Here is a 26,699-nt window from a genome sequence, read left to right on the forward strand (position 1 = left end):
ATAGATCCAGACGGAGAGTTGCCGAGGAATCGAAAAACTGACTTTGGAAAGAGCACCAGAGATCATGCGTGGCGTGCAAAATCACGCAAGAGCTAAAACTACATATTCAGAAGGATATTTGAATATCATTCCTCGAACAACTGAACAGTTGTCAGCGCATAACCGTGAAGTGGCCGGGTCTCAGTATTAAACTTACCTACAATCTTGAAATCATCTTCGTAGAATGTATCGATGTAGTCAGCTGCATTGTACCAGTAGACACGATAGAAGGCGTACAGTTCGTCAGCGAGGCTGAATATTTGCGACGCCTCTGGCTGCCGCTCCTTGCACAGCGCACTGAAGTCGTCGTCAGAGGAGAGGCTCCACGGATGATAGCGCAGCAGGCGTTTACTCAACAGCGGCCGCCTGTAGCACACAAGCTGTCAGGTTAAAAGTTAAAAACCTAGCATGTATAGTTTATGCAAGAACGTACAAGTATCCAGAACGGATTTCCACTCAGCAGTGCATTAGAAACTTCCTGGCAGATGAGTACTGTGTGCCAGACTGGGACACAAACCTGGAACTTTTTCATTCTTTAAAGGCTGCATAGTAACACAGCAAACAATCGCAAATCCACTGGTCTTTTTAGCATTTTAGCGCATCGAGATTTCATCTTTAGTTTTCAGAGCACTTGAGTGAGACACCGATTATAACTATTTCTTGCAGGTCATCCACTCCGTTCTGTGCTGCTATATCGTTTTAAGTGGTTTCAGACACATCAAACAGCAGAACAGCAGCGCTTCCCGCAGAATACCTCTTTTCTTTAAAGAAGAATTTAGTATGCATTGCAAGAGAGTGAACGTGTGACATTTATGTTAAGGATATGAAGGACTTGTTCGAATTTGTTATAAATGATTTTAGATGCTGACATGTACACATGTCTGTCATGAGCTGAAGCAAAATCGTCCTCATTACCACTTGAAAATGACTCATAAGGTCGAAACTGCAATTGTAAAACAATTTTTAAAGTCAATGGCGAATATGACGTCCTTATAAAAATAGACATCGAGCTGGGCAGGCAGGAACCGAGAACCGCCGTCACAGCCTTCTCGTACTTCCGCCAGTAGCTCAGCCGCTGCCTTCCGGCCGTCACAGAAGCTCCCCTGCACGGCCGGCGGGACCAGCGCTGCCGGAAGGATGGGCACTGCAGTGACCAGAGGCCTCGGGAGTTGCTTCCTGGACGAATCCTCACTCTGCAGTGGAGAGTGAAGTCACTTGAAACGTCGGGGATCCGACACACGGCTCTGACCTGCCAGGGAGTTTCCTATCTGCTTTAGGTGATGTGACATCTGTGATAATTTTCCGTAAAGACTGTATGACACAGGAAGGTGAGTTCAATGGACAAACGTGAATGTACCGTCAAGCAGCTCCACTTATTGAGTCCCTTTCAGCTGATCCAACGGCTAAGGACAGCGCTATACGATGACTTAAGCTATTTCAAATCCGTCTTTGCAAATACCAAACATGTGTTTTTATTTCACAATAGGTCTTTCGTTTTACTCATTATACCCTTACCAGTTGTGGCATTTTTATAATGTTTCTGCGTACATCCGGCAGTGTGCATCGCACCATCTCACACTTCTATGCTTGACGTGCAGAAGTACATGTCTGCCGACGAAAAACTTGACAAAATGACGCTTCAAAAAAATGGTTCAAATGGCTCTGAGCACTATGGGACTTAACATCTTAGGTCATCAGTCCCCTAGAACTTAGAACTACTTAAACCTAACTAACGTAAGGACATCACACACATCCATGCCCGAGGCAGGATTCGAACCTGCGACCGTAGCAGTCCCACGGTTAAAATGACGCTTCACTTTTGCATACAAATGTTTGTTTACTTGGCTCTGAAGCATTCGCTCGGTCTCGTTTCGTGATTGGTTGGCGCGGGTCTCTCGTTTGGCAGTGAAAATTATCATACAGAAATTGTTGGCCGTAAAACTTTCTCCTAAGGTCAGTGTTCCGTACATCGATTCGATGCATCTCTGTCAGGTACATCTTATGATGAGAATGGAGCCCTCAGAATCGGGTATGAGACAATTTTTTTCCTGATTAATCTACAATTGCATTCCCTATAGCCCATCAACGATGAAAAGTTTCCATACTGCCAGATACAATGCAGAACAATCATTACTCCCTCTACTCCTTGTAGTATGGTCCTTGGTTATCACTGTTAGTTACTTGACAACGACGTTTTCAATTAAAGCATGAAGCTGCATCATAATGAGTTCCGTGTGATGTCTGGGTCCCCAGTTTGACCGGAAGGCTGTCCCTCCCATAAGACATGTGGTGCCATGGAGCTAAGGCTGGCAAATCATTTCCACGCTGCGTACACCAGCACGCTGTTCTGCTTGGAGGTACAGTACCACACCTACTCCACTGACAAGCTGGGACTCAGAATCCGTGCCCTGATAAAGTTTATCGTTTGCATGCCACAGATCCAGAAAGTAGATGCGTACTGACAATGTTCTGAATAATCATTATACTGAGATTTTTTTGGCAAAGAATTTCGGGAAAGGGCTGTTTTTAACGCTATGGAACCGTTTATTTCATAAGGCGACCAAAGAAAGTATTTAAGTGGAGGAAGGAGGTAAACATACGGCCGGTGTGGCCGAGCGGTTCTAACCGCTTCAGTCTGGAACCGCGCAGCTGCTACGGTCGCAGGTTCGAATCCTGCCTCTGGCATGGATGTGTGTGATGTCCTTAGGTTAGTTAGGTTTAAGTAGTTCTAAGTTGTAGGGGACAGATGACCTCAGATGTTAAGTCCCATAGTGTTCAGAGCCATTTGAACCATTTGAGGTGAACATACAATCTCCACTAAAATGGTAAAGAAAGCCCGGAGACTTCTGGACAATTTGCCTATGTACTACACAGCAGTAATACTACAATACTGACTGCCATATTCATTTTGGGGGAACGTGCGTTGGCACACAGAGAGGCGAATCCACAGAAGACGCAATCAATACTCGCCACAGGGACGTGGAGTGTCGATAAGCGAGGCAGAGCGCTACCACGGAAGGCAATCGTCGTCAATTAGGGTACAGAAAATGGTTCAAATGGTTCTGAGCACCATGGGACTCAACTGCTGAGGTCATTAGTCCCCTACAACTTAGAACTAGTTAAACCTAACTAACCTAATTACATCACAAACATCCATGCCCGAGGCAGGATTCGAACCTGCGACCGTAGCGGTCTCGCGGTTCCAGGCTGCAGCGCCTTTAACCGCACGGCCACTTCGGCCGGCTAGGGTACAGAGGCAGGGTCAGTGTGCTATAGGCGGCTTTGGCCTGTAGTGCTGGAGCCGTTACTAAAGGTATCATGCGAGTCTAGTAATGAAGTGGAGGAATTTAGAAATGACCGACTGTAAGTGGCGATACGTGAACTACAGAAGAGACACGAAATGGTGCGCTGCGTGGACTAGGATGGCGGTACCTAAGCTGCACCACTGCCGCTGGAGGTCTGTGAACCCCCCCTCCCCTCTTGCATATCTGGTTTTCGACTTTGTACTGACATCCAACAGAAGGTAAACACGCTGGGTCGTATGAATAAACAAGACGACGTTCTCTGGAGAAGATTCTCCGAGCAAAAGAACATTCTCTGAGAAAGCTCTTAACGAGCAAAACATTCGAAGCCATAATCTCTGACGAGAGGGTTCCTTTTTCTCACTACCTCTGCTCCCTGCTGTTCTCGGTGTGTGTGGTCTGCCGTGTCCGGCACAGAAAGCACGCGCAGTGTCACGTGTCATTCAGCTCGCTCAAACGGGCGACATGTCTGGAACCGGCATCAGTGTGTTCAGGCAGAGTTGCACTACGTTTCATTTTGTTTATTTTATGTGCAGCAACAAATTATTAAGACAACTACTTACAGTTTACGAAAATGTATTTACTTGCGATGTTACCGAATTTACAACATGTGGAAAACTTTTCAGTTATAGATGTTAGGTGAACACATTATGCGAACGAAATCTTAAGATTAAATAACACCAAATCGGAACTCTGTCACAGTTCTCCAACACGAGATAATTTTGGTTAAATACGGCGCACAACTGTCTGCTCTCGTGGCAAGCACGTAAGCGCCCCACCATGCGTTCCTTACGAGTAACAGGTCGCAAGGTTTGCAATAAACCAGTTATTAATTTTTCTCGTAACCCTACTTATTTCTAACATCACACTATATAAGACTTATGCTGTGAGAAGACATGAAGGTGAACGTCTCGAAATGTCAGCGACACGGTTGTTTGGTGTAGGCCTACAGCTAAATGTTCTCGTACGTCAGTCTGAAAACTGGGGTCTATTAAACAGCAAAAAATGTTTCAATTTTCACTTCTTTTGAGAGGTCGTCCGCAGATGATGTTCTTATTGTCAAAGCGATATAAACTTCTACAGCTCCTCAATTCAGCACTTCGTTCGGCTATATATTTCTTTTTCTGCCTCCCAAGCAATATGAATTCTGCCATCATTGCCAAAATGTAGGTAAAACTTAACAGAACTTACTCAGCCCGAAGAATGCTACAGATCTCGCTTCAATATTTTCCGGTAGTGAGAAGCTCCTCTAGTTTTGTTCACACGAAATCGGAGAACGTTCTTTGTTTTGAGCAACATCCCTCACCCTTTCACTCGCGATGGGCACATTCCCCGGCTGGAGTATATTCTCTGACTCGCTTTACTCATGTGAACCTCAAAATGTCCTCTCAAAATTTCCAGTACGAAGTATATCCTCCGTTTTACTGACACGCCCCACTATACTTCGCCAGCACCTCAGCTCTCACCTGGACTCTCCCAGTGGTTCTTCGCCGATCATCTCCCACCCTTCGTCGTCGTCCTCATTGCTTCATCACTCACAGAGAGCCGTAGTCTGGCAGCTCCTTCGCCACTGCCTCCGTCACATGCTCCACCACCGTCGCCGCCACCTGCGCCACCGTCGACTCCCTCTCCAGCAGCGTCGCTGCCTCTGTCGCCAACACCGTCGCCAGCCCCAAACCGCGGCCCGCCCCAACGCCCCCACCACTGCCGGTGCAGGAAGTTCCAACCACATTTACCACCACTGTAGCTTCGTCACCGCCGTCATAAACTCCTGTCAATGTCCTTATCTACACACAACTGGGGCCACCTATTACACCACCACCCTCATGCATACAGTCATAAGACCAAACAAATGAAATAGAATAGATAAAACATCACGATTCCAAATGAAACCAAGCCAAAAGTGTTTTCACTAAATTTACGAACATGAAACCAATAATTCCTCTCAACTATCGTCCTTTGTATCTACGTCTACATACATAATCCGCAAGCCACCGTGCGGTGCGTGGCGGAGGGTACCCTGTTCCACAACTAGTCGTTTCCTTTCCTGTTCCGCTCGCTGACAGAGCGAGGGACAGACGCCTGTCTATGTGCCTCCTTAGGAGCCGTAATTCCTCGTATCTTGTCTTCGTGGTCCCTACCAGAAATGTATGCTGGCGTCATTAGGATCGTTCTGCAGCCAGGTTCAAGTGCCGATTCTCTAAACTTTCTCAGTTGTTTTCTTCGAAATGAGTGTCTTCTTCCCTCCAACAGTTCCCTGCTAAGCTCCCGAAGCATATACGTAACACTTGCATGCTGATCGAAACTCCGGTAAGAAATCTACCTGCTCCCCCTGAATTGTTTCGATGTCTTCTTTCTATCCGACCTGGTGCAGATCCCAAACACTCGAGCAATGCTGAACAAGAAGTCGCTCTGGCGTCCTATACGGGGTCTCCCTTACACACGAACCACACTTTCACAAAACTCTCCCAATAAACGCAAGTCGACCGTTCACCTTTCCAACCAGAATCCTCACACGTTTATTCCATTTCATCTCGCTTCGCAACATTACGCCCAGTTATTTCAACGAAGTGACTGCGGTAAGCAGGACACTTGGAATACCGTATCCGGATATTACGGGTTCGTTTTTGCTACTCATCCGCTTTCTTCTACAGCAAGAGCCACCTGCCATGCATCACACCAACTAGAAATTTTGTCATCTTGTGTCAACCTGCAGTCACTCAACTTATTCCATATGCTCGTTCTTCCGTTATCACCCCGCAATGGGACACCGTGCCAAATGCTTTCGAGAAATCTAGAAATATGGAATCTGCCTGTTGCCCTTCATCCATAGCTCTCAGTGCATCATGCGAGAAAAGGAAAAGGTGAGTTTCACAGAAGTGATGCTTACTAAAACCGTGTTGATTTGTGCACATAAGCTCCTGAGTCTAAGAAAGTTGATTATGTTGGAACTGAGAATATGTTCATGGATTCTGCAGCAAACAGGTGTTAGGGATATTGGTCTGCAATTTTGTGGGTCCGTTCTTTTACCATTCTTATACACTATAGTCACTTGCACTTTTTTCCATTCGCTTGGTTGTTAGCGCTGATCGCAAGATTCGCGGTAAATGCAAGTTAAGTAAGGGGCCAGTGCCGCACACTACTCTTTGTAAAACCAAACTGGCATTCCATCTAGGCATTGCCACTTATTTATTTTGAGCTGTTTCATCTGTTTCTCTACGCCAGCGGTACCCATTACTATGATTTCCACACGGGACTCTGTGCGATGGTCAAACGACGGCACGTTTGTACCATTCTCCTGCGTGAACGATTTCTTAAACGAGGAATTTTTAACTTCGGCCTTCCTTTTGGAATATCCTAGCGCCAAGTGCAGACTGGGCAACGTGTGACTGAATAGAAGCGTTAGATCCGCTTAACGATTTTGCAGAGGACCAAAACCTTGTCCGGTTCTCCGGTGGTAGCTGTTGTATGCTTCGCGCACAGATCTTTTCACAGACGCACGAATCTCTACAAATCTTGCTGTCCTCATTTGCGCGTTCTCTTTTGAACCGAGAATGTAACAGCCTTTCGTTCCTCAGCATTTTCCGAATTTTGTTATTAAAGCACGATGAGTCTTTTCCGGATCACGATTTACAATCTCTTTAAACTTTAGCCATAATTCCTCTATGGCCATAGTTCTGGAATTGAATGATTGTATTTTACTGTCTAAGTGAGACGCTGACAACTGCATATCAACTCTCCTAGCGTTCTCGACTGATTTACTGACTTTCGTAACCATAGTCGCTATGATGACATCATGATCACTAATCCCCATCTCTACGCTGACGCCATCGATAAGGTCCTGCCTGTTTGTGCTGGCTGCCGAACTAGCTGCTCAACACAGTTTTCGGAAAACGTGTTCGAAAGTCCTTCACAAGACTGTCTGTCTGCACGAACTACAGTGAATCCATAGACGTCCCAGTCTATACTCGGTAGGTTAAGGTCACCGCCAGCTAGTGTCGCGTGACCTGGATATTTATGCAATGCTGACTATTTACCTTCTTTGAATGGCTCCACATCTGTCCCAGCGGAGTCGGGTGGGTGGTAAAAACATCCAACAACTGATATGGTTTCACCTAGTCCTGTTACGTGCGACCACGTAACTTCACTATTGCACTCAAAAATGGTTCAAATGGCTCTGAGCACTATGGGACTCAACTGCTGAGGTCATAAGTCCCCTAGAACTTAGAACTACTTAAACCTAACCAACCTAAGGCCAACACATACATCCATGCCCGAGCCAGGATTCGAACCTGCGACCGTAGCGGTCGCGCGGTTCCAGACTATGGCGCCAGAACCGCTCGGCCACCAGCGGCCGGCTATTGCACTCAAATTCAACCTCAGTAAAGAGGATGTTTTTTGTCAACTGCAATAAACACTTCCCCTCCTACGGCGTCGAATATGTCTTTCCGATAAACATTCCAAGACTCGCTAAATATCTCAGAGTTTTTTACTTTGGGTCTTAGCCAGCTCTCAATTCAAGAATAATTTGAGGCTGAGAACGTTCATGGAGGAGAGTAAATTTGGGAACTATGTTACAAATACTTCGAGAGTTGACTGATGAAAGTTTCAGAGTCGAACTGACTTTACTCTGAAAGCTATCTGATATCCCTAAATGTGTACCAACTGGCGAGTGTTCATAAGAGTACCTCAAACTACTGGCTAGCCTGAAACCCCCCATGTACACTCCACAAGTACTCTGCTATCCGATTAGCTGCTTCCTTTGTGTAGTGCACCCCTGTCTTGAAATCTACCCATCTCCGATTTTCAGTTCACCTTCCCAACCACTGTTCATTCCCACTGCCTGACAAAATATCGATAGTTTTATCCCGTCACACTATCTGCATGTGTCCGTACACAGTGAACCAGTAACCCACTCACAGTTCTGATGACAGATGTGGAGTAGCAAACCAAAAATCCCCACACGATAAACATCGTGGAGTAACAATACCGTTCCTCAAAAACAGCTCCACTTGGCTACAAATCATGTTCAATCATCCTGCATAATACTTTATCCTGAGTGTGTATTTTACCACCCTGGCCGTGATCTGTCCTACTGCTTGTCTCTGTCATCATCCTATAGCACATAATTTCGTTCCTCACACTGACCACTGCCTCTCCACAGCTATTTACCCACATCAATTCTCATGATGAACTCAACTGTGGATGTCGGTTGATCACCTTCGTTTCAGAAGACCTAGTCCATTTCCCAGACACACTCATCCCAAAGCGACTCCCCTACCGACCTCTTCAGATATAACTGCAGAAGTCTTTCATCCTATTGTTAGTAATCACGACTTAGTCTAATTGTCCATCCTAATCCATGTTCTCCACCTCCATAGCTATCCCACAATAAGCCACCTAAAAGAATCCAACAACACCGCCACAAGACGTGGGGTGCCTGCTGGGAGCTTGCCCATTCCCACACAGGAAGCCACCTGGTCACCCTCCGTAGTGCCAACATATCTCCTACACTACTCCATTCCACGGTTCCATATGTCAACCACTCGAGAGACTATTCCGCTTTCCTCCCGCTCGCAACCTCCAGTATTTACGCTCTATGCTACGGACTGATTTAAACACACCAACCACAGGACAAAATATAAGAACGATGGCTATCCGCTTCCTGCCTCTGCTGACGTCTTCCCATCTTCCCTCATCGCTGCTTAGATTTTTCCTCCATCTATTGAGATGAACATGACTTCCTCACCGACTGGATGCCAGTATCTGGACTAGAGTCGCAACTACACGGTATTACCGTAATTTCTCCCGAAGTGTTTTTTTTTTTTTTTTTTTTTTTGTCCCGAATAAGACACGCTCGCTTTTTGTGTCAGGTTCCACATCATTGTTTCCACAAATTATGAAAACTTCGGAAGTGTCTGTAACCATCAATACTTTCTCTAGTAAATGCAGTAACATCGATTTTTGTGTCAGTTTTCTCTGCTTGTCTGTTACGTAATACGTTGCACATTTTAAGACACAATGCGAATAAAAAAATCGAAGGCTAAACGGAGTCAAAAACCTTTGTAAATCACGAGTTTCTGTAACCATGTCCTTCAGTACTGTCTATTAATGCTAGTTCTTTACTCCATTCTGAATTAAATGATCCCTGTGTTTTCTATAACTTTAATGAATACTTCCATGGATCAAAGTGAGATAAACTCCAATAAACCATAGTGGGTACGACAGACATTTGAGTGTACACTGGTTTATACCTGAGTATCAAGTGCCCTGGCCCGTCCTTGTCTTCTTCCACCTCGTAGTGCTCCACCTGTTTGCTGGCTGATTGCATGTCCTGTACACATCCGGTTAATTTCGTGCGCAGCATGTTTTTCACACGTTCCACGTCCTTAATCCAACCGTGGAGTTGCTGATCACTTGCGTGGTTACCCTGAGACCCACAGAAAATAGTTCAAATTACTTTCATAACATCCACAAGCAGCAGCCTGTCTTAGTATACAGTTACATGTAGCACTATTACATGACACTGAAATTACTGCCAGCGCATGAGTGTAGTACATTCAGTTTTGTGCAGGCATAAAAACATTACTGCACAGCAGATGCCTAGTGGGGTTTTATTAAATAAATACATTTCTCAAACTGTGACATCAGATTAGAGAGGTGCAGATATTTCTTGGTAGTTGACATTACAGACGTCTGAATGTATGAATGTATACTCCCGTGACGATGTATCCAACTGAAATGTTCCTACGTGTAAAGCCACATGGCGTGGCTGGAACTCTGAGGAGATTCTATTCAAACTTTTGAACGATTTTCGAAAATAGAATGGCCAGACTGTTGACAAATCCTACTCGTTACCAGCGCTGTGAGAATCCTGAACACATGTTATGACCTTCTACAAACGCAACGATAGACATCAGCCGCTCTATATCTGAAACATTACAGTTAATTGTGCACACACGAAATGTCAGTTTGACTCAAAATTTTGTAGCGTTTGTCTGTTGCCTGGCTGATCGCTTTTGCCGAAAATTTGCGTTTGTTGCTCGTCATCTAACACGATGTCGTCTGTATCTGAACACGTCTCGAATATTGCAGATTTGATGGAATGTATTGACTGTCCAAGTGTTAAGATCATTTTTTCTGGATCATTTTCGGGTACGAAGTTCCCATTTATGTCACATATTAAGGTCTATGCTCCTTTGGCGTTGTACAAATTGTAGGCTTCTAAGTCAATGCAGTAAAGAAATGACATTTTAATAACACATTTTCGTACTTGAAAAATCAGTCACAAAAATCTATAAGGCGCTCCCTGTTGATTTAGAATCACGACATTTTGGAAGAAGCCAGATTTCACAGTGCAAATAAAGGAAAAAAATCTTAAAATTCATAATTGGTAACTATATAACTCTAGAAAATACTTTTCGTATTATTTTTTATCAGTCTATTTATCTGTCCATCTGCTGGGAATCTATTTCTCTGGATCAGTTCTGGGTATCATGTTCAAATTATGTCACATACAAAGGTATTGGACCCTTGGCGGCGTAAAAATTGTAAGCTTATAACTGACTCCAGTCAACAGATACGGACGGCCGTTTATGTCTCGTGTTTTGATAATCGAAAACTCACTCATCGAAACCTGTAGGGTGCTCTCCATTGACTTGGAATCATGAGATTTGGCTACAACTAAGTTTTCCGGTGCAAGTAAAGCAAAAAATCTGAAACTTGTTAACTTGTAATTATATCACATAAAAATGTCGTTTTCGATTTGGACATACATTATATTCATCACCTGTTGAAAGTATAACATACGAGCATTACTGCATACAAAAATAAATTGTATGTTGTATTCATGATTTAGTACATAAACAGAAATGTGTTATTAAATCTTCTCTGCCTACATACATAAACTAAGATCCTCTGCTTGCTTGTTCTTGTTTGTTTGGGCTGGGCTGAGGAAATAACATAGAATGTTTGAACCGATCTTGGTATTCCTGGGACCAGTATCTTGCCAGTAAAGTTACAAAGTGTCGATAACAGGCAAAAATCATTGGGAATCTCGATTCCCAGGATGGGGAGTTTGTACAGAACCCTTAGTGCGTGAGTCCCTCTCGCACTTGCCCATTCTGTTTTCCTTTTTTCTTTCTACCCTAGCATCACCCAGTATGTTGTTCTGGAAGGTGAGTGCTCACCACAGACATGGGAGCCGTCGGGAGAGTCTGAGGGAAGTGGGACAGAACTGCTCTTGTTCTCTGAACGTGGGGTCCCCAATCCTTTTGGGTCACACTGAAACAGGTGACAGTGGTTGCACAATAGATTACATTGAGATAGGGAACCAATACTCGAAAGTGCATATTTATTGTGTTAAGGACATACACAGCATACACCACCTAACAACAATGTAGCTCATAGTAATTCTTCAAAGCAACGACGGTCAGTCTGAATGAATGCATGTATTGCAATGATGCCTGCAGTTCTTCACACCCTTGCAAAGATCTCGGGTGTCCGTTGTGCACTCGAACAGTAGCAGCTGATAAACAGTGTACACACCTGACCACCAAACGGACCTACTGTACACAACTAGGCTCGCAGCACTCAAGCATCGCAGTGGCGCATTAACCTGTGCCGCAAGCACACCACTGACCCTGCTGTCAGCTGTCCATTGCATCAGATAGCTTGTGTCGTGTTCATGGTGAGGTGTGTTGCTGAGTACAGCGCACAATGAGTAATCAAAGATGAAATGTGCAAGCACTGGGACGAACGGATTTTGAGCCCTATGTCTGCTTGTGTCAGTCCAGTATCGTTCACAGCGCTGTACTGTCCAACTTCATACAGTTTGTATTGTTTGTGGATGAGGCCTGATTCATCCGTGATGTTGTTTTCAAAAGCCAAACAGGCAGATCTAGAATGAGGACAACACCCACGCCACCCATATGGGAGGCCAATTTTAAAGATGTAGCTTTTGTCACACACGTCGACTCAGTCTGTGTTTCGACAAGTTTCTACACAGTTGTCACTTCCGCCCAGCTGCTCAGAACAATGAAGTGTGACATGTCTTGGAAGACAGTAGCGTGACTGACTCGATTCCACTATCGCAGTAGCCGCCACGATATAGGAATGACCTGTGAGGATATGCTGACATCACTCCGAAACTGTGATCACAGAGAGAGCGTCATGCAGTCAAAGGTCGTGAGGTGGTGGTATGAATGTGGGATATTTTCAAGAACACTGCCATCCTGAATTTGGAATCATCAACTGTATGTCAGTCCGACACCTTAGGCTGGAGAGAAAAACGGATTTACTTGTGCTGCAGATATGTGCAAGTATTATTTTCTTAATATAATTTTTGTTCTTATTTAGATACTCCCGAGCTCATTTTTTACAGTTCTTTTGTCAGCTGTGTTTATTTACCAGGCGACATCTACACTCTTATTGGAGAACTGTCGAGACGATTTCCCAAGTTTCTGCACTGTGTCGCTCAAAACGTAGCCGATCAGCAGCTGCTTGCAGCCAGCATATTCCATTTCGTGCGTTTCTGTCACAGCACAATCCCACTCGTTTAATATGTGGAAGTTCTTTTCTTACGAGAAATAAACCCGTTTGTGCTGCCTTGCGTCCACGCTTGGTAAGTAATGGGAGTAGTAGCAAGTTGTGAGGGGCATGTTCAAATGTGTCCCAACGCGCTGGGCACTGTCGCAATGCTCTATGTGTAAGTAATGTTAGTGGTGAGAGAAGAAGCGTGATGAACTGCGGCTTGAATTGCTGATCAGCGCACGCTGCGTGGCTGAAGGCTTTTGTAAACAGCCCTGCGGAGGGCGACCCGAGTCTTTCTCTCTCTCCGACTGCCAGCCAGCCCTGATATCGGAGTCAAGCGCTCGTGCGGTATCCGTGGCGACGATGGTGACTGCAGTCATGGCCAGCACGTTGGATAACAATGATCACGCCGCACTGTTGCCACTGTTTACCGACGACGCTGTGATGTCATTCATCATGGTCACCTAGGCTGAGGATGAAAGCAAGTATACATATTTTCTATAGTGTTGTTGTTTATACACTACTGGCCATTAAAATTGCTACACCACGAAGATGACGTGCTACAGACGCGAAATTTAACCGACAGGAAGAAGATGCTGTGATATGCAAATGATTAGCTTTTCAGAGCATTCACACAATGTTGGCGCCGGTGGCGACACCCACAACGTGCTGACATGATGAAAGTTTCCAACAGATTTCTCATACACAAACAGCAGTTGACCGGCGTTGCCTGGTGAAACATTGTTATGATGCCTCGTGTAAGGAGGAGAAATGCGCACCATCACGTTTCCGACTTTGATAAAGTTCCGATTGTAGCCTATCGCGATTGCGGTTTATCGTATCGCGGCATTGCTGCTCGCTTTGGTTGAGATCCAATGACTGTTAGCAGAATATGGAATCGGTGGGTTCAGGAAGGTAATACGGAACGCCGTGCTGGATCCAACGGCCTCGTATCACTAGCAGTCGAGATGACAGGCATCTTATCCGCATGGCTGTAATGGATCGTGCAGGCATGTCCAGATGGGGACGTTTGCAAGACAACAATCATCTGCACGAACAGTTTGATGACGTTTGCAGCAGCATGGACTATCAGCTCGGACATCGTGCCTGCGGTTACCCTTGACGCTGCATCACAGACAGGAGCGCCTGCTATAGTGTAGTCAACGACGAACCTGGGTGCACGAATGGCAAAACGTCATTTTTTCGGATGACTCCAGGTTCTGTTTACAGCATCATGATGGTCGCATCCGTGTTTGGCGACATCGCGGTGAACGCACATTGGAAGCGTGTCTTCGTCATCGCCATACTGGCGTATCACCCGGCGTGATAGTATGGGGTGCCATTTGTTACACGTCTCGGTCACCTCTTGTTCGCATTGACGGCACTTTGAACTGTGGACGTTACATTTCAGATGTGTTACGACCCGTGGCTCTACCCTTCATTCGATCCCTGCGAAACACTACATTTCAGCAGGATAATGCACGACCGCATGTTGCTGGTCCTGTGCGGGCCTTTCTGGATACAGAAATTGATCGACTGCTGCCCTGGCCAGCACATTCTCTAGATCTGTCACCAATTGAAAACGTCTGGTCAACGGTGGCCGAGCAACTGGCTCGTCACAATACGCCAGTCACTACTCTTGATGAACTGTGGGATCGTGTTGAGGCTGGATGGGCAGCTGTACCGGTACATGCCTTCCAAGCTCTGTTTGGCTCAATGCCCAGGCGTATCAAGGCCGTTATTACGGCCAGAGGTGATTGTTCTGGGTACTCATTTCTCAGGATCTCTGAACCCAAATTGCGTGAAATCGTAATCACATGTCAGTTCTAGAATAATATATTTGTCCAATGAATACCCATTTATGATCTGAATTTCTTCTTGGTGTAGCAGTTTTAATCGCCAGTAGTGTAAGTGATTCTTATGGGTTCTACTTCTTCTTTTCTAGCTGTGAGCAGGCGTTACTCGCTGTGGGATCTGAAGCCAGCAGCTGATAATGATGATGACGATGATGATGATCTCTGGGGGACGACTTCGATTGGTCAGAGGCAGATATCGCTTATTCTACACTATTAAATTGTTTGTTATTTTTGAGATGCTCTAGTTTGTAGATGTTCTCAATGCGAATTTCGGTGTTTTGACACGACCACCAGCTACTAGTTCTTTTGCACCTGTGTTTCGTTTGGGTTTGTCCGTATTCTTTCAGACACATTCCCCTGCCGACGTCATACACCTCCTCCAGTACCCATGCTGGATATGCCCTTAATGACAAACATGCCCACTGATGATGGGTTGCTGGAAGTGTGTTCCAGTAATGAACACAACAACAGTTTTACTTGTAAGTACTCAGAATTTATTATTATTATTAGACGAACACGGATTTTTATTTCTCCTTCCTTAGATACTTATCAACTGCGTCTCTTTCTCCTTCTCGTGTGCAGAGTTATTAGGAGTTGGACGTGTTGTTGAGGGGAAGAGCATTGTCCAAGTTAGGGGGAGAGCTGTCGTGACGTCATGGGGTGAGTCGGTACCAGAGCGGTCATACTGAGTCACTTTTCTGAGGTGCAGGAAAGGGAGTCCTGTAAGACACTCAGCTGTATGCTCTGCCTTGATTTATGTTCATAAGATTTTGATCAACTTATTGTGGGGTCCAGTTACATCTCTCTTCAAAAGTATATACTGCTAACAAAAAGCCTGTCCTAATGCCCAGAATCATGATAAGAGGAATTTAAATTGATTTTCATGGTTGCTTCTCACTAGTGATAGAAATTAACCTAAAAATACAGGGCATACAGATACACAACAAACACCAGATGTCCACTGACGTTCTAAGAAGACAAACATTAACACGCTGTGTGGCACATCGACAAAGAAGTCGAGCGTAAATTAGGTGGTCCCCTCTTCTTGTCCATATTAGCCGAGAAACATCCAAAAAGTGTAGACCTGCTGCTAATCTCTGAAGACGATAGGCAACACAACGTTTGGATAAAATGCATGTCCCACCTACGTCCCTCTGAAATGAAAACAAAAAAGGTGCAAGATATTTTTGCTGTAGATGTCTCAAGACGTTTACCAAGAGCATGTATCTTGAAAGACACCTGATTGACTGCTAGAGCCAGGAAACAATAGGTGTGGAAATGATTATCAAGGATAAACGGTTCTAGAAGTTTAAGAATGCCTCTCACCAACACTTCCGTCCCTTCGTCGTTTACGTCGATTTAGAGCGCCTCCTAGCTCCTGTGGTACAGTGTGAACGTGGTGCCTCTGCCTCCCGTATCACTGTCACAAAATGATGCATACGATATGTGGCTACCCATCAAGTTCTGTGCACTAAAATTAAAATCTTATGTCAAGGGGATAGTGCGAGATGGCTGCTCACTGAGCTTGAAAGTCTTGTACGGGATGTTTATAACATTTATAGTGAAAACGCCCTCATGACCAACGTGAAGGAGAATGATGCACTGTACAAGCAGGCAGCTGATCGTTGTACCTGGGGACTGTGACTGGACAGAGGTGAGGAAGCTCCCTGTAGAGACTGTCGCCACGTAACGGGGAAGTCCCAGAGTGCAGCTGACAACCCATGTAACTTTAAATAGTAACTGCCACAGCACACAGCCCTCACAGTTTCAGTGAGCATGATGCCCACTTTCTAGTTCAGCACTTTGACGAGTCTGGGTAGTAGGATGATAAGATCAGTGTCATTGCTGACACCGTTGACAAATACATGCCGCTTCAAAGAGGATCACACCAAGAATCCACTTCCTGGATTCACAACGCTTCATTCTCATGTCTCTTTAGAAATCTGCTGAACCAACGCGTCCTGAAGATATTCGTAGCAAAGGGAGCCACTTATCTAGATGATGTAGAGTTTCAACTTGTGAGGGAGAAGCGGTCTTTCCATACGAATATCTGGATTCTCTAGTAAACTAAGAGGCATTTCCATAATTAATGCAAATAACGGGCACTTGGTGAATGAATGGCAGGACTTAAGCATATCTGATTTATCAGAACATGTAAAATGATGAACGCCAATGTATATTTGACCGCCAACATCTTCGAGAAGTTCTGTAGCATATGGCTGAGGTTTCGTGGGATGCCATGTTAAGAAAGACACAAGCCAGCAGCGAATTCTTGACCAACGTTGAGATGCATGTCTTCCTGGAACATGCCGTCCACGAGTGACTTTGCCAATGTGTGCGCAGGTATGCCAAGGCAAATAACTTGCAAATAATCGAGAGGGAGTACAGGTTGTCTGACGATTTCAGTTTCATCCTGTACCTGGATGTAAACTGTCTCTAAAGGCAACCCATGCAACAAAGTCTCCCTTTTCAAGGGCTCTCATGGATGTCCAAAGGGGAAATCACAAGACTGAGGAAAGAGATCAAATATGTGGCTGCTGATGCTGTTGAGGGATATGTCCTAGAGGTAGAGCTGGACTATCCCACAAGTCTGCATGACAGACACGGTGATTTGCACAGCCTGAAAGACTTTCACGTTCAGGGACTTCAGCAGGTGCCTCCTGTAGGGCATTGGCGCTGCACCACAAACGCTTATCAGGAGACCTTTCGATTGAGGTTATATACTGAGGTATATACTGCAATTCCAGCTGGAAGCAGGGGTGTCCTATCACGATCACAAGTGGTTCATCGGGGGGCATAGGTGTGGAAATCTGCAGCACCCACACTATTTACTGATGTGTCTGGGTGGGTTTATTTGTTAGTAAAAAGGTAAAAAGGTGTTCCACTTGACTGGGTGTGTGTGGAATAGTTTGATGAGCTGTTTGCCACAGTTCTGACTGGCCACAGTTCTGACTGCATGTTTCAGATTATGAATGTTTCATTGCACACTGCGTGCGTCCATATGTGTGTGTGTGCGTGTGTGTGTGTGTGTGTGAGAGAGAGAGAGAGAGAGAGAGAGAGAGAGAGTTTATATTTCGTGTGGAACATGTACAATATGCATCCGTGTAAAGAAAGTATTTTATATGTTTATGGTGCGTGTGTGTGTGTGTGTTTGTGTGTGTGTGTGTGTGTGTGTGTGTGTATGTGTATTGTTTTTGTGATGTCATTGCTGTTGCTGTTCTAAGTATGTACACACTCAAAACTTCTCTCTCTCTCTCTGTGGTACTAACAAGTGTTTAATAGATATTGGAAATTAAAAGTATGTTCACACTGAAAACTTCTGTCTCTCTCTCTCTGTTACTAATAAGTGTTTCATAGATATTGGAAATTAAAAAATTACCTTATTCACAAAAGAATGTTTATATTGTAACAAATATGAATTAATTACGAAATAACAAAACTGTTAGGTATATCACAAATACGAGAAAAAATCGAAATTAAAAAACTTTCAGTTGTTTTCGCAATGCAGTTGTTCTTCTTCTTCATATTTTTTTAATAAAATACCTCTTTAAGACTATCAGTTTTATATTGATGGGAGGTGCCAGAGAAAAAAGAAATCCTTTTCGAATACAATATTTTTTAAATTTACATGCATACATGGCCGACCAGTTTTAGGCGATACAATCTGGAACCGCGCGACTGCTACGGTCGCAGGTTCGAATACTGCCTCGGGCATGGATGTGTGTGATGTCCTTAGGTTAGTTAGGTTTAAATAGTTCTAAGTTTTAGGGGACTGATGACCTCAGAAGTTAAGTCCCATAGTGCTCAGAGCCATTTGAACTATTCTGAACATACATACATATTTGTATACAGTATTATGTGAGAGCCCAGTTACCAGGGGCACAGGGTCAAAATCGTAAGCTGCATCGCTACCTGGGCCACAGCACGCTTTGCCGTACTACTCTGCAGGGCTGTAGTGAAGAACCACGAGAGGAATTATCTCGAATACGAATACCTCAAGACTGCTGCAGCTGTCTGAAGACTTAAGTTTCATTCAGAAAGCAAAGTGTGTCTTTAAATCGAAACTATCTGTACAACATTGGTTTCACGGAATAACTTTTCGCAATTACAATTTTCCTAAGCAGGTGCAGTGTATGATCAACGAAGCGTAGCTGCACCGCAAATGTAATAAAGAAGTCGTCCTTTAAATATTCTCGCAAGCTATGAGGTAGTAACTCTACAAAATATTGGATACGTATCAGGTAAATTGCCTTTGCTACAGTGAAATGCATGGATGATGGTAACGAAAACAAGATGCAATGACAGGACATGATACGATGTCGGCAGAAACCATTCTTAAATACGGAACCCGCTACTATCAATCGTTGAAATTACCATCCAACAAACATCAGTAATATTTACAGGAAAAAGATTTAATCTACTCAGAACCTTTTCAGTTCACTAAGGTATCGCGTAATTCTCTTCTCAAAGAATCCAAAATGAGGCTCACACGATACTTTAGGGACTGGCACGTTGCTACATACGCCACAAAAAGTTACACAAAGACACAGATCATACTGCGTCCTTTTGATTTCCATGTATAGTACTGTCAGAATCCAAACAGTCATAATGCACAGTGGCCATTCTATGTGTTAAGGTTGGGTTGTTTGGGGAAGGAGACCAGACAGCGAGGTCATCGGTCTCATCGGATTAGGGAAGGATGGCGAAGGAAGTCGGCCGTGCCCTAAATCAGAATGGCCGGACACGGGATTGAACCGTCGTCCTCCCGAATGCGAGTCCAGTATATGTGTTAAGACCACATAGCTTTTATTCTCGGTAGTGGGAAAATCACTGGTGGTAGTGTTCATAAATGATAGACAGAGAATTCAGACTCGACAATGGTTCGAATTAGGCCACGAGACACATGCAGAAAGGATTACGACTAAGATGAATGCTCTCAGAAAGCAGCATCCGGTTTCAGGTTAGTCTGGCACAGATTTTCACTGGGCTTGACGCATTCACCAGATATTCCGCTTGTGACTGTAGTAGCACAGTGCCTTTAGCAAAGCCACTCGCAGACGCAACACGCGCTAACTGGTGGACCTCAACTGCAGGTTTTCGTTATTGACGCGCGTCCTCTGTGGCTGCGGCGGCTGGGGCATTGCCGTGTCACACGGACAGTGCTGGCTGTCAGTGATGAGCACAGGGGGCCGCCAATGGCGTCGAGCCACAAGTGTCAGCTGCGCTATCGTCATGGAGTCCTGGGAAATGGTCACGTGAATGTTAAGGTTGGAAGACGTTGAACAGTTGTGTCGAAATGTATGAATTATGTGGTATGTATACAGGTTCATTACGAGATTGGAAGTTGACGAACCTCCATGTTGAGAGAAGTAATTTTATAGGCCTTCCATATGGAGTAGAGATTCTTAGGAAGAGAAGATGCTGATGGAGACTTGAAATGCCACACTGAGACTCTAGACCACTCTCCACTACATATGAAGCTAACATGCTTCATCTTGTAAAGCAGCACTGTATACAAAGTTATCTGAATCTGTTAAAGAAGTAGCTAGCAAATACGAGAAAAGAAAGGTACAGACGATTTTCTTCCCTATCTCTAACCATTCCGAGCTTAGCCTCCCTGTATCATAGCCCCAAAAGGCTCACAGAAGTAGAGGTTGGTTCAGAATTCTCCCAGATGGTTAGTATTAGAACTGGAGAGCCAAAGATAGCTACAGTGTGAAGCAGGTAAACTGAGAAACACTCTCCAAGAACTGGCCAGGTGGTGTGTGTCATTTTCTAACCCCCTGTACGTATAATACAGTTTATAAGAGGAGGAAAAAACTCCACTTACCATACGTTCGAATGCGAGGGGAACCAACAGCTGTGACAAGTGCGTCGCACCGAGTGAGAGCAGCTGCGCCAAGTCCCGCCAGTAGCTGGAGAGTCGTTTCCGGAAAACAGCCGCCTGGGCCTGCAGTTCTGCACAAGACGGGAGACGACGGACTGGTGAACAAGCCAGTGGATCAGACTTCTGTAGGAAGCACAGCTTTCACTTTCTGCCCCCACAAAGTGTATGCAGACAGCATTTACCTTTTGAAACTAGATCAATGTACAATGTCAGTAATCGTATGAGTTACAGCACGGACATCTTGACCAGACATTACAAAGCTCATATTCCAGCGACAAATTAAAAAAGCACATCAAGCAAAGAGAGAGGAGTACCACCACCTAACATAGATCCAGTAATAAAAATTAACCTAAGGGTAGAAGTATCAAAATACCTGAAGAAGTGGAAATATACAACTATTTCAAAAATCACCCACACAGCTTGCCCAGCAATAAGACAGATTTAAGAAATAAGAGATCTTGAGATAAATTCGAGTCTGTTTTATGTGCTAATAATAGAAAGTAACATTAATGAGGATGTATAGTTTGGCTATTTGACTTTGACTTACTGACAAGCATAGGACGTAACGATTTGCACAGGATCGTGTATATGCTGGTTTTATAATGTGAGTAGTCTGTACGACGTTTCCCCTGAGTTGTATGATTTTTATGGAAATGAGGAAGAATTATGTCCACTCATACACTTTTTTGTAATAGGGTGTATTTATTTTAACATAAGTAATATACACTCCTGGAAATTGAAATAAGAACACCGTGAATTCATTGTCCCAGGAAGGGGAAACTTTATTGACACATTCCTGGGGTCAGATACATCACATGATCACACTGACAAAACCACAGGCACATAGACACAGGCAACAGAGCATGCACAATGTCGGCACTAGTACAGTGTACATCCACCTTTCGCAGCAATGCAGGCTGCTATTCTCCCATGGAGACGATCGTAGAGATGCTGGATGTAGTCCTGTAGAACGGGTTGCCATGCCATTTCCACCTGGCGCCTCAGTTGGACCAGCGTTCGTGCTGGACGTGCAGACCGCGTGAAACGACGCTTCATCCAGTTCCAAACATGCTCAATGGGGGACAGATCCGGAGATCTTGCTGGCCAGGGTAGTTGACTTACACCTTCTAGCGCACGTTGGGTGGCACGGGATACATGCGGACGTGCATTGTCCTGTTGGAACAGCAAGTTCCCTTGCCGGTCTAGGAATGGTAGAACGATGGGTTCGATGACGGTTTGGATGTACCGTGCACTATTCAGTGTCCCCTCGACGATCACCAGTGGTGTACGGCCAGTGTAGGAGATCGCTCCCCACACCATGATGCCGGGTGTTGGCCCTGTGTGCCTCGGTCGTATGCAGTCCTGATTGTGGCGCTCACCTGCACGGCGCCAAACACACATACGACCATCATTGGCACCAAGGCAGAAGCGACTCTCATCGCTGAAGACGACACGTCTCCATTCGTCCCTCAATTCACGCCTGTCGCGACACCACTGGAGGCGGGCTGCACGATGTTGGGGCGTGAGCGGAAGACGGCCTAACGGTGTGCGGGACCGTAGCCCAGCTTCATGGAGACGGTTGCGAATGGTCCTCGCCGATACCCCAGGAGCAACAGTGTCCCTAATTTGCTGGGAAGTGGCGGTGCGGTCCCCTACGGCACTGCGTAGGATCCTACGGTCTTGGCGTGCATCCGTGCGTCGCTGCGGTCCGGTCCCAGGTCGACGGGCACGTGCACCTTCCACCGACCACTGGCGACAACATCGATGTACTGTGGAGACCTCACGCCCCACGTGTTGAGCAATTCGGCGGTACATCCAACCGGCCTCCCGCATGCCCACTATACGCCCTCGCTCAAAGTCCGTCAACTGCACATACGGTTAACGTCCATGCTGTCGCGGCATGCTACCAGTGTTAAAGACTGCGATGGAGCTCCGTATGCCACGGCAAACTGGCTGACACTGACGGCGGCGGTGCACAAATGCTGCGCAGCTAGCGCCATTCGACGGCCAACACCGCGGTTCCTGGTGTGTCCGCTGTGCCGTGCGTATGATCATTGCTTGTACAGCCCTCTCGCAGTGTCCGGAGCAAGTATGGTGGGTTTGACACACCGGTGTCAATGTGTTCTTTTTTCCATTCCCAGGAGTGTATTTTAATAATTCAGTAAAAAAATGAATAAAGTGTTTTGCAAGTGTAGCTGAAAAGCCATTCTCGGCCTAAACGTTCTAAGGAGCATGGAAACGTATGACTACATTTGTACTGGTACAGTACCTTATATGTTAACAGTACATTTTACAATTACATGATGATACACATAATGTTCTGTAATTTGTGACAAGTATCCCATCACATGTTTTTATCTCATTTTTGTACTCCTTTTTCTTTTTATTTGTCCAGTGGATCAATTCATGTACGAAAGTTGTTGTGAATACGATGGATACCATATGTACTATTACGCCCTATCATAATAAAGAAATGTCTTATTTTATTTCTTTACATCAAATGATTGTATCGTAAACATAATGGCAAATTCCGTTAACGAATGTAAACACGATGTTAAGATACTCTGATATAAAACGTTTACTGTGGGATGTATAATCACTGCTAAGAACAAAGAAGAAATGACTTGTGAATATGTTCCCCACCAACCGCCTCAGTTGTCATATGAACAACATGAACAGTGATTTGAGGGGATTCATGTTAGTGAAGTTAACATCAGTAACAATAAATTTACCTTACGCCATAACTATGATCCTTACGCTCATCTAAAGTTGATGCAATATAACTGCCTCATGTATGGGATGATAGTGGCGTTCTATACATGCCATCTGCCCTTCACTTTTCGGTTATTGCTGTATACCTGTATAAAGGGCATCGGATCGAAACTCTAGTCACGAAAACAAATAATTTTACAGTTAATGGCAGATACGACGCCTTTAAGAAAAATACTGCATTTTTTTTAATGCCTGTGCGAGATTTTTCGCATTTCGTCCTTATGCGAGCTTATTTTCAGTACAGAAAAGACATTGCTACAGATGGAGAATGATGTGTGTACACGATGTTTATTGTGTTCCTGATGCTATTGGGATTACTCAGCGGCAAATCGCAAAAGAGAAAGTCCAAGGAACGTGCATCTTTATGTCTCTGTAAAAAAACGAATCATCGGCATGAGGGACTTGAGAGCATCGTACCGACACATTACACAGGCATGTGGCTGTAGGGCAACGACTGCAGAATGTATAGCCACGGGTTGGGGTGGAGACAACAGAGTGCTGGGAAGTTCACCAGCCATCACAGACAGACCGGTGTAGCCTCGGCTGAGATCTGTGGCTACCACTGACACCACACCACAAGCAGCATAGTGTAGGGCGTTCTGTGGTGTTCAGCGGCGGGAGTCGCTTTTGCCTGTGGCGGTCAGGTCGACGCTGCTCTGTCCTCAGGTGGCCTCGTGAGACGTCACGGGAAGCAGCGGCCGTCGAGATGCCTACCTCCCCAGCCCACAGAAACAAACAGGGGTTAGGAAGACTCGCGATCAAATCATGTGGAAGGCATATGGAAGAGTTCTTAGGAATTTCGAAAATTGTTCAGAAATTTGGAAGCCAAATTATTATTCAAACTGGTTCTCCAGATAAGCAATCAGTATCTCTTGAGAATATCATTCACATAGTTCTGTATGTTCAAGGACACATAAGTGCGAGGACATCCGCACAATTACCTAAAGAGCTCTCACACTCAAGTTGCTGACAAGAATATGTGTATAAGAGGAAAAAGAAGATTGAGGAAGTGCTAGATTACGATCAATTTGGTTTTAGGAAAGGTAAAGGCATCAGAGAAGGACTTTTGGGTTGGCGATTGATGATTAAAGCGAGACTTAAGGAAAATCTAGAAACGTTCGTAGTATTTGTAGTTAGTTAAAAATCGTACGAAAATTTAAAATGATGCAGGATTTCCGAAACTCTCATAAAAATGGGTGTAACCCCTAGCAAAAGAAGGGTTACGTGCAATATGTACATCAAACAAGGGGAAAAAATAGGAAGACCAATAACAGCTCAGATTAGGAAAGGTGAAAGACATACATGTAATCGCCCCTACCATTCAATCTGTACATCGAATAAGCAATGACAGACATAAACGAGGGGTTCAGAAATGGAATTAAAATTCGTGCTGACAGGAATAGCTGATATCATTGCTGTTCTCAGTGGAAGGGAGAGGTTGTAGTATGTGTTGAACAGAATGAACAATCTAATGTGTACACTCTATGAATTAAGACTAAACTGAAGAAAGACTAAATTAATGAAGTCTAGCAGAAATGGGATCAGTGTTCAAGTTAAGGTCAGAACTATAGACGAGGATCTAGACCAACTAAAAGAATTCTGCTACGTTGAGAATAAAGTAACTCATAATGGACAAGTTAAAGAGAACATAAAAAGTAGAGAAGAACATTCAGAGAGGATGTTCCTGGCCAAACGAAGTCAACTAACATCAAATGTCAGTTTTGTAATAACGAAAACAAACAATTATTGATAAAATTATTTAATAGGATAGATAAAAGAATCTACTCACGAAGCAGCGGCAGAACACCCATGAAAGACTGTTGTGATTGGCAAGCTTTTGGAACCAGTGGCACCTTCTTCAGGCAGAAGGGCTGAGGGGGAAAGAAGAAGGGTGAAGGAAAAGGACTGAAGAGGTCTAGGAAAAGGGGCAGATTTTTGGAAAGTCACCCAGAACAGCGGGTGATGGAGTCTTACCGTACAAGATGAGAAGGAAAGACTGATTGTTGGGGACTGCATCGGACGGGATTTGGAAACCTGAAAGCTTAAAGGTGGAACACAGCGTAACATGCAACACAGAGATTACTGCTAAAACAGTGATCACAAGTTAATAAGAGTGTGTCCTCCTATCACCACCTATAATAGCCCTCTAACTGGCAAAACATATTCTATCAAAGGGAGAGCCAGCTGCGAAACGACACAAGTCATATCCCAGCTATTATAACACTGTTCAGCCTTCTACATAGGCATGACTACCATCAGATTATCAGTTAGGATGAATGGGTATAGGGTGAGCGTATACACTGCCAACTCATAATATCCTGTGGCAGAGCGTGCTCTACAGCATGACATTCGTGACCTCGGCGCCTGTTTCACCATCTGGATTCTTCCCCCAGAAACCAGTTTCCCAGAACTCTGTAGGTGGGAACTACCTCTACAACATGTCCTTGGTTCTCGCCACCCAGCTTTTTATCACTGTAACTCTTTGCTTCACTCCGTTTCTTTTCCTGCATCTTTCATTGTCTTTCCCATCTATTTTTCACCGCCCCATCCCACCTCTGTTATGTACAATGCACTTAGTTTCTCACTCTTTATAACTTGTGATAAATGTCTTAGCAGTAATCTCTGTCGTACATATCACCTTGTCTTCCACCTTTAAGCTCTTAGGTTTTCAGTCCACAGCTCGTGGTCGTGCGGTAGCGTTCTCGCTTCCCGCGCCCGGGTTCCCGGGTTCGATTCCCGGCGGGGTCAGGGATTTTCTCTGCCTCGTGATGACTGGGTGTTGTGTGCTGTCATTAGGTTAGTTAGGTTCAAGGAGTTCTAAGTTCTAGGGGACTGATGACCATAGATGTTAAGTCCCATGGTGCTCAAAGCCATTTGAACCATCTTAGGTTCTCAAATCTCGTCCGATGCAGTCCCCAATAATTAGTCTTCCCTTCTCATCTCGTACGGTAAGTCTCCCCTGACCTGCGGTTCTGGGTAACTTTCCCAAAATCTACCCCTTTTCCTAGACCTCTCCAGTCCTTTTCCTTCATCCTTGTTCCTTCCCTTTCAACCCTCCTACCTAAAGAAGGAGCCACTGGCCAGAAAGCTTGTCAATTACAACAGTCTTTTATGTGTGTGCTCTGCTGCCGCTTGGTGAGTAGTTTTTTTGTTTATCTATCCAATTAAATGTCAGTTTTTGTTGGAGGACGAGTAACTCATAGTGTAAGTTTGGAGCACGGTATTCTATGAAAGTGGATCATGGACAATGGGAAAACCGGGACAGAAGAGAACTGAAGCGTTTGATATGTGGTGCTAGAGAAGAATGTCGAA

The 26,699-nt window shown here is 44.7% G+C and overlaps 1 protein-coding gene across 1 annotated transcript in view; it reads right to left on the bottom strand.

Annotated features, from left to right (window-relative positions):
• Nucleotides 1-26,699, bottom strand: part of LOC126213023 (uncharacterized) — a 47,749-nt gene that overhangs the window by 14,846 nt on the left and 6,204 nt on the right. The window contains exons 2-4 of the mRNA XM_049940587.1: nucleotides 20,559-20,738; nucleotides 9,596-9,771; nucleotides 197-405 (exon numbers count right to left, since the gene is read on the bottom strand). Of these exons, the coding sequence (XP_049796544.1) occupies nucleotides 197-405; nucleotides 9,596-9,771; nucleotides 20,559-20,738 (565 nt within the window). The remainder of the gene's footprint in view (nucleotides 1-196; nucleotides 406-9,595; nucleotides 9,772-20,558; nucleotides 20,739-26,699) is intronic.

This window comes from Schistocerca nitens, chromosome 11, assembly GCF_023898315.1.
Source record: "Schistocerca nitens isolate TAMUIC-IGC-003100 chromosome 11, iqSchNite1.1, whole genome shotgun sequence".
In the NCBI taxonomy this organism is placed as follows: Eukaryota; Metazoa; Arthropoda; class Insecta; order Orthoptera; family Acrididae; genus Schistocerca; species Schistocerca nitens.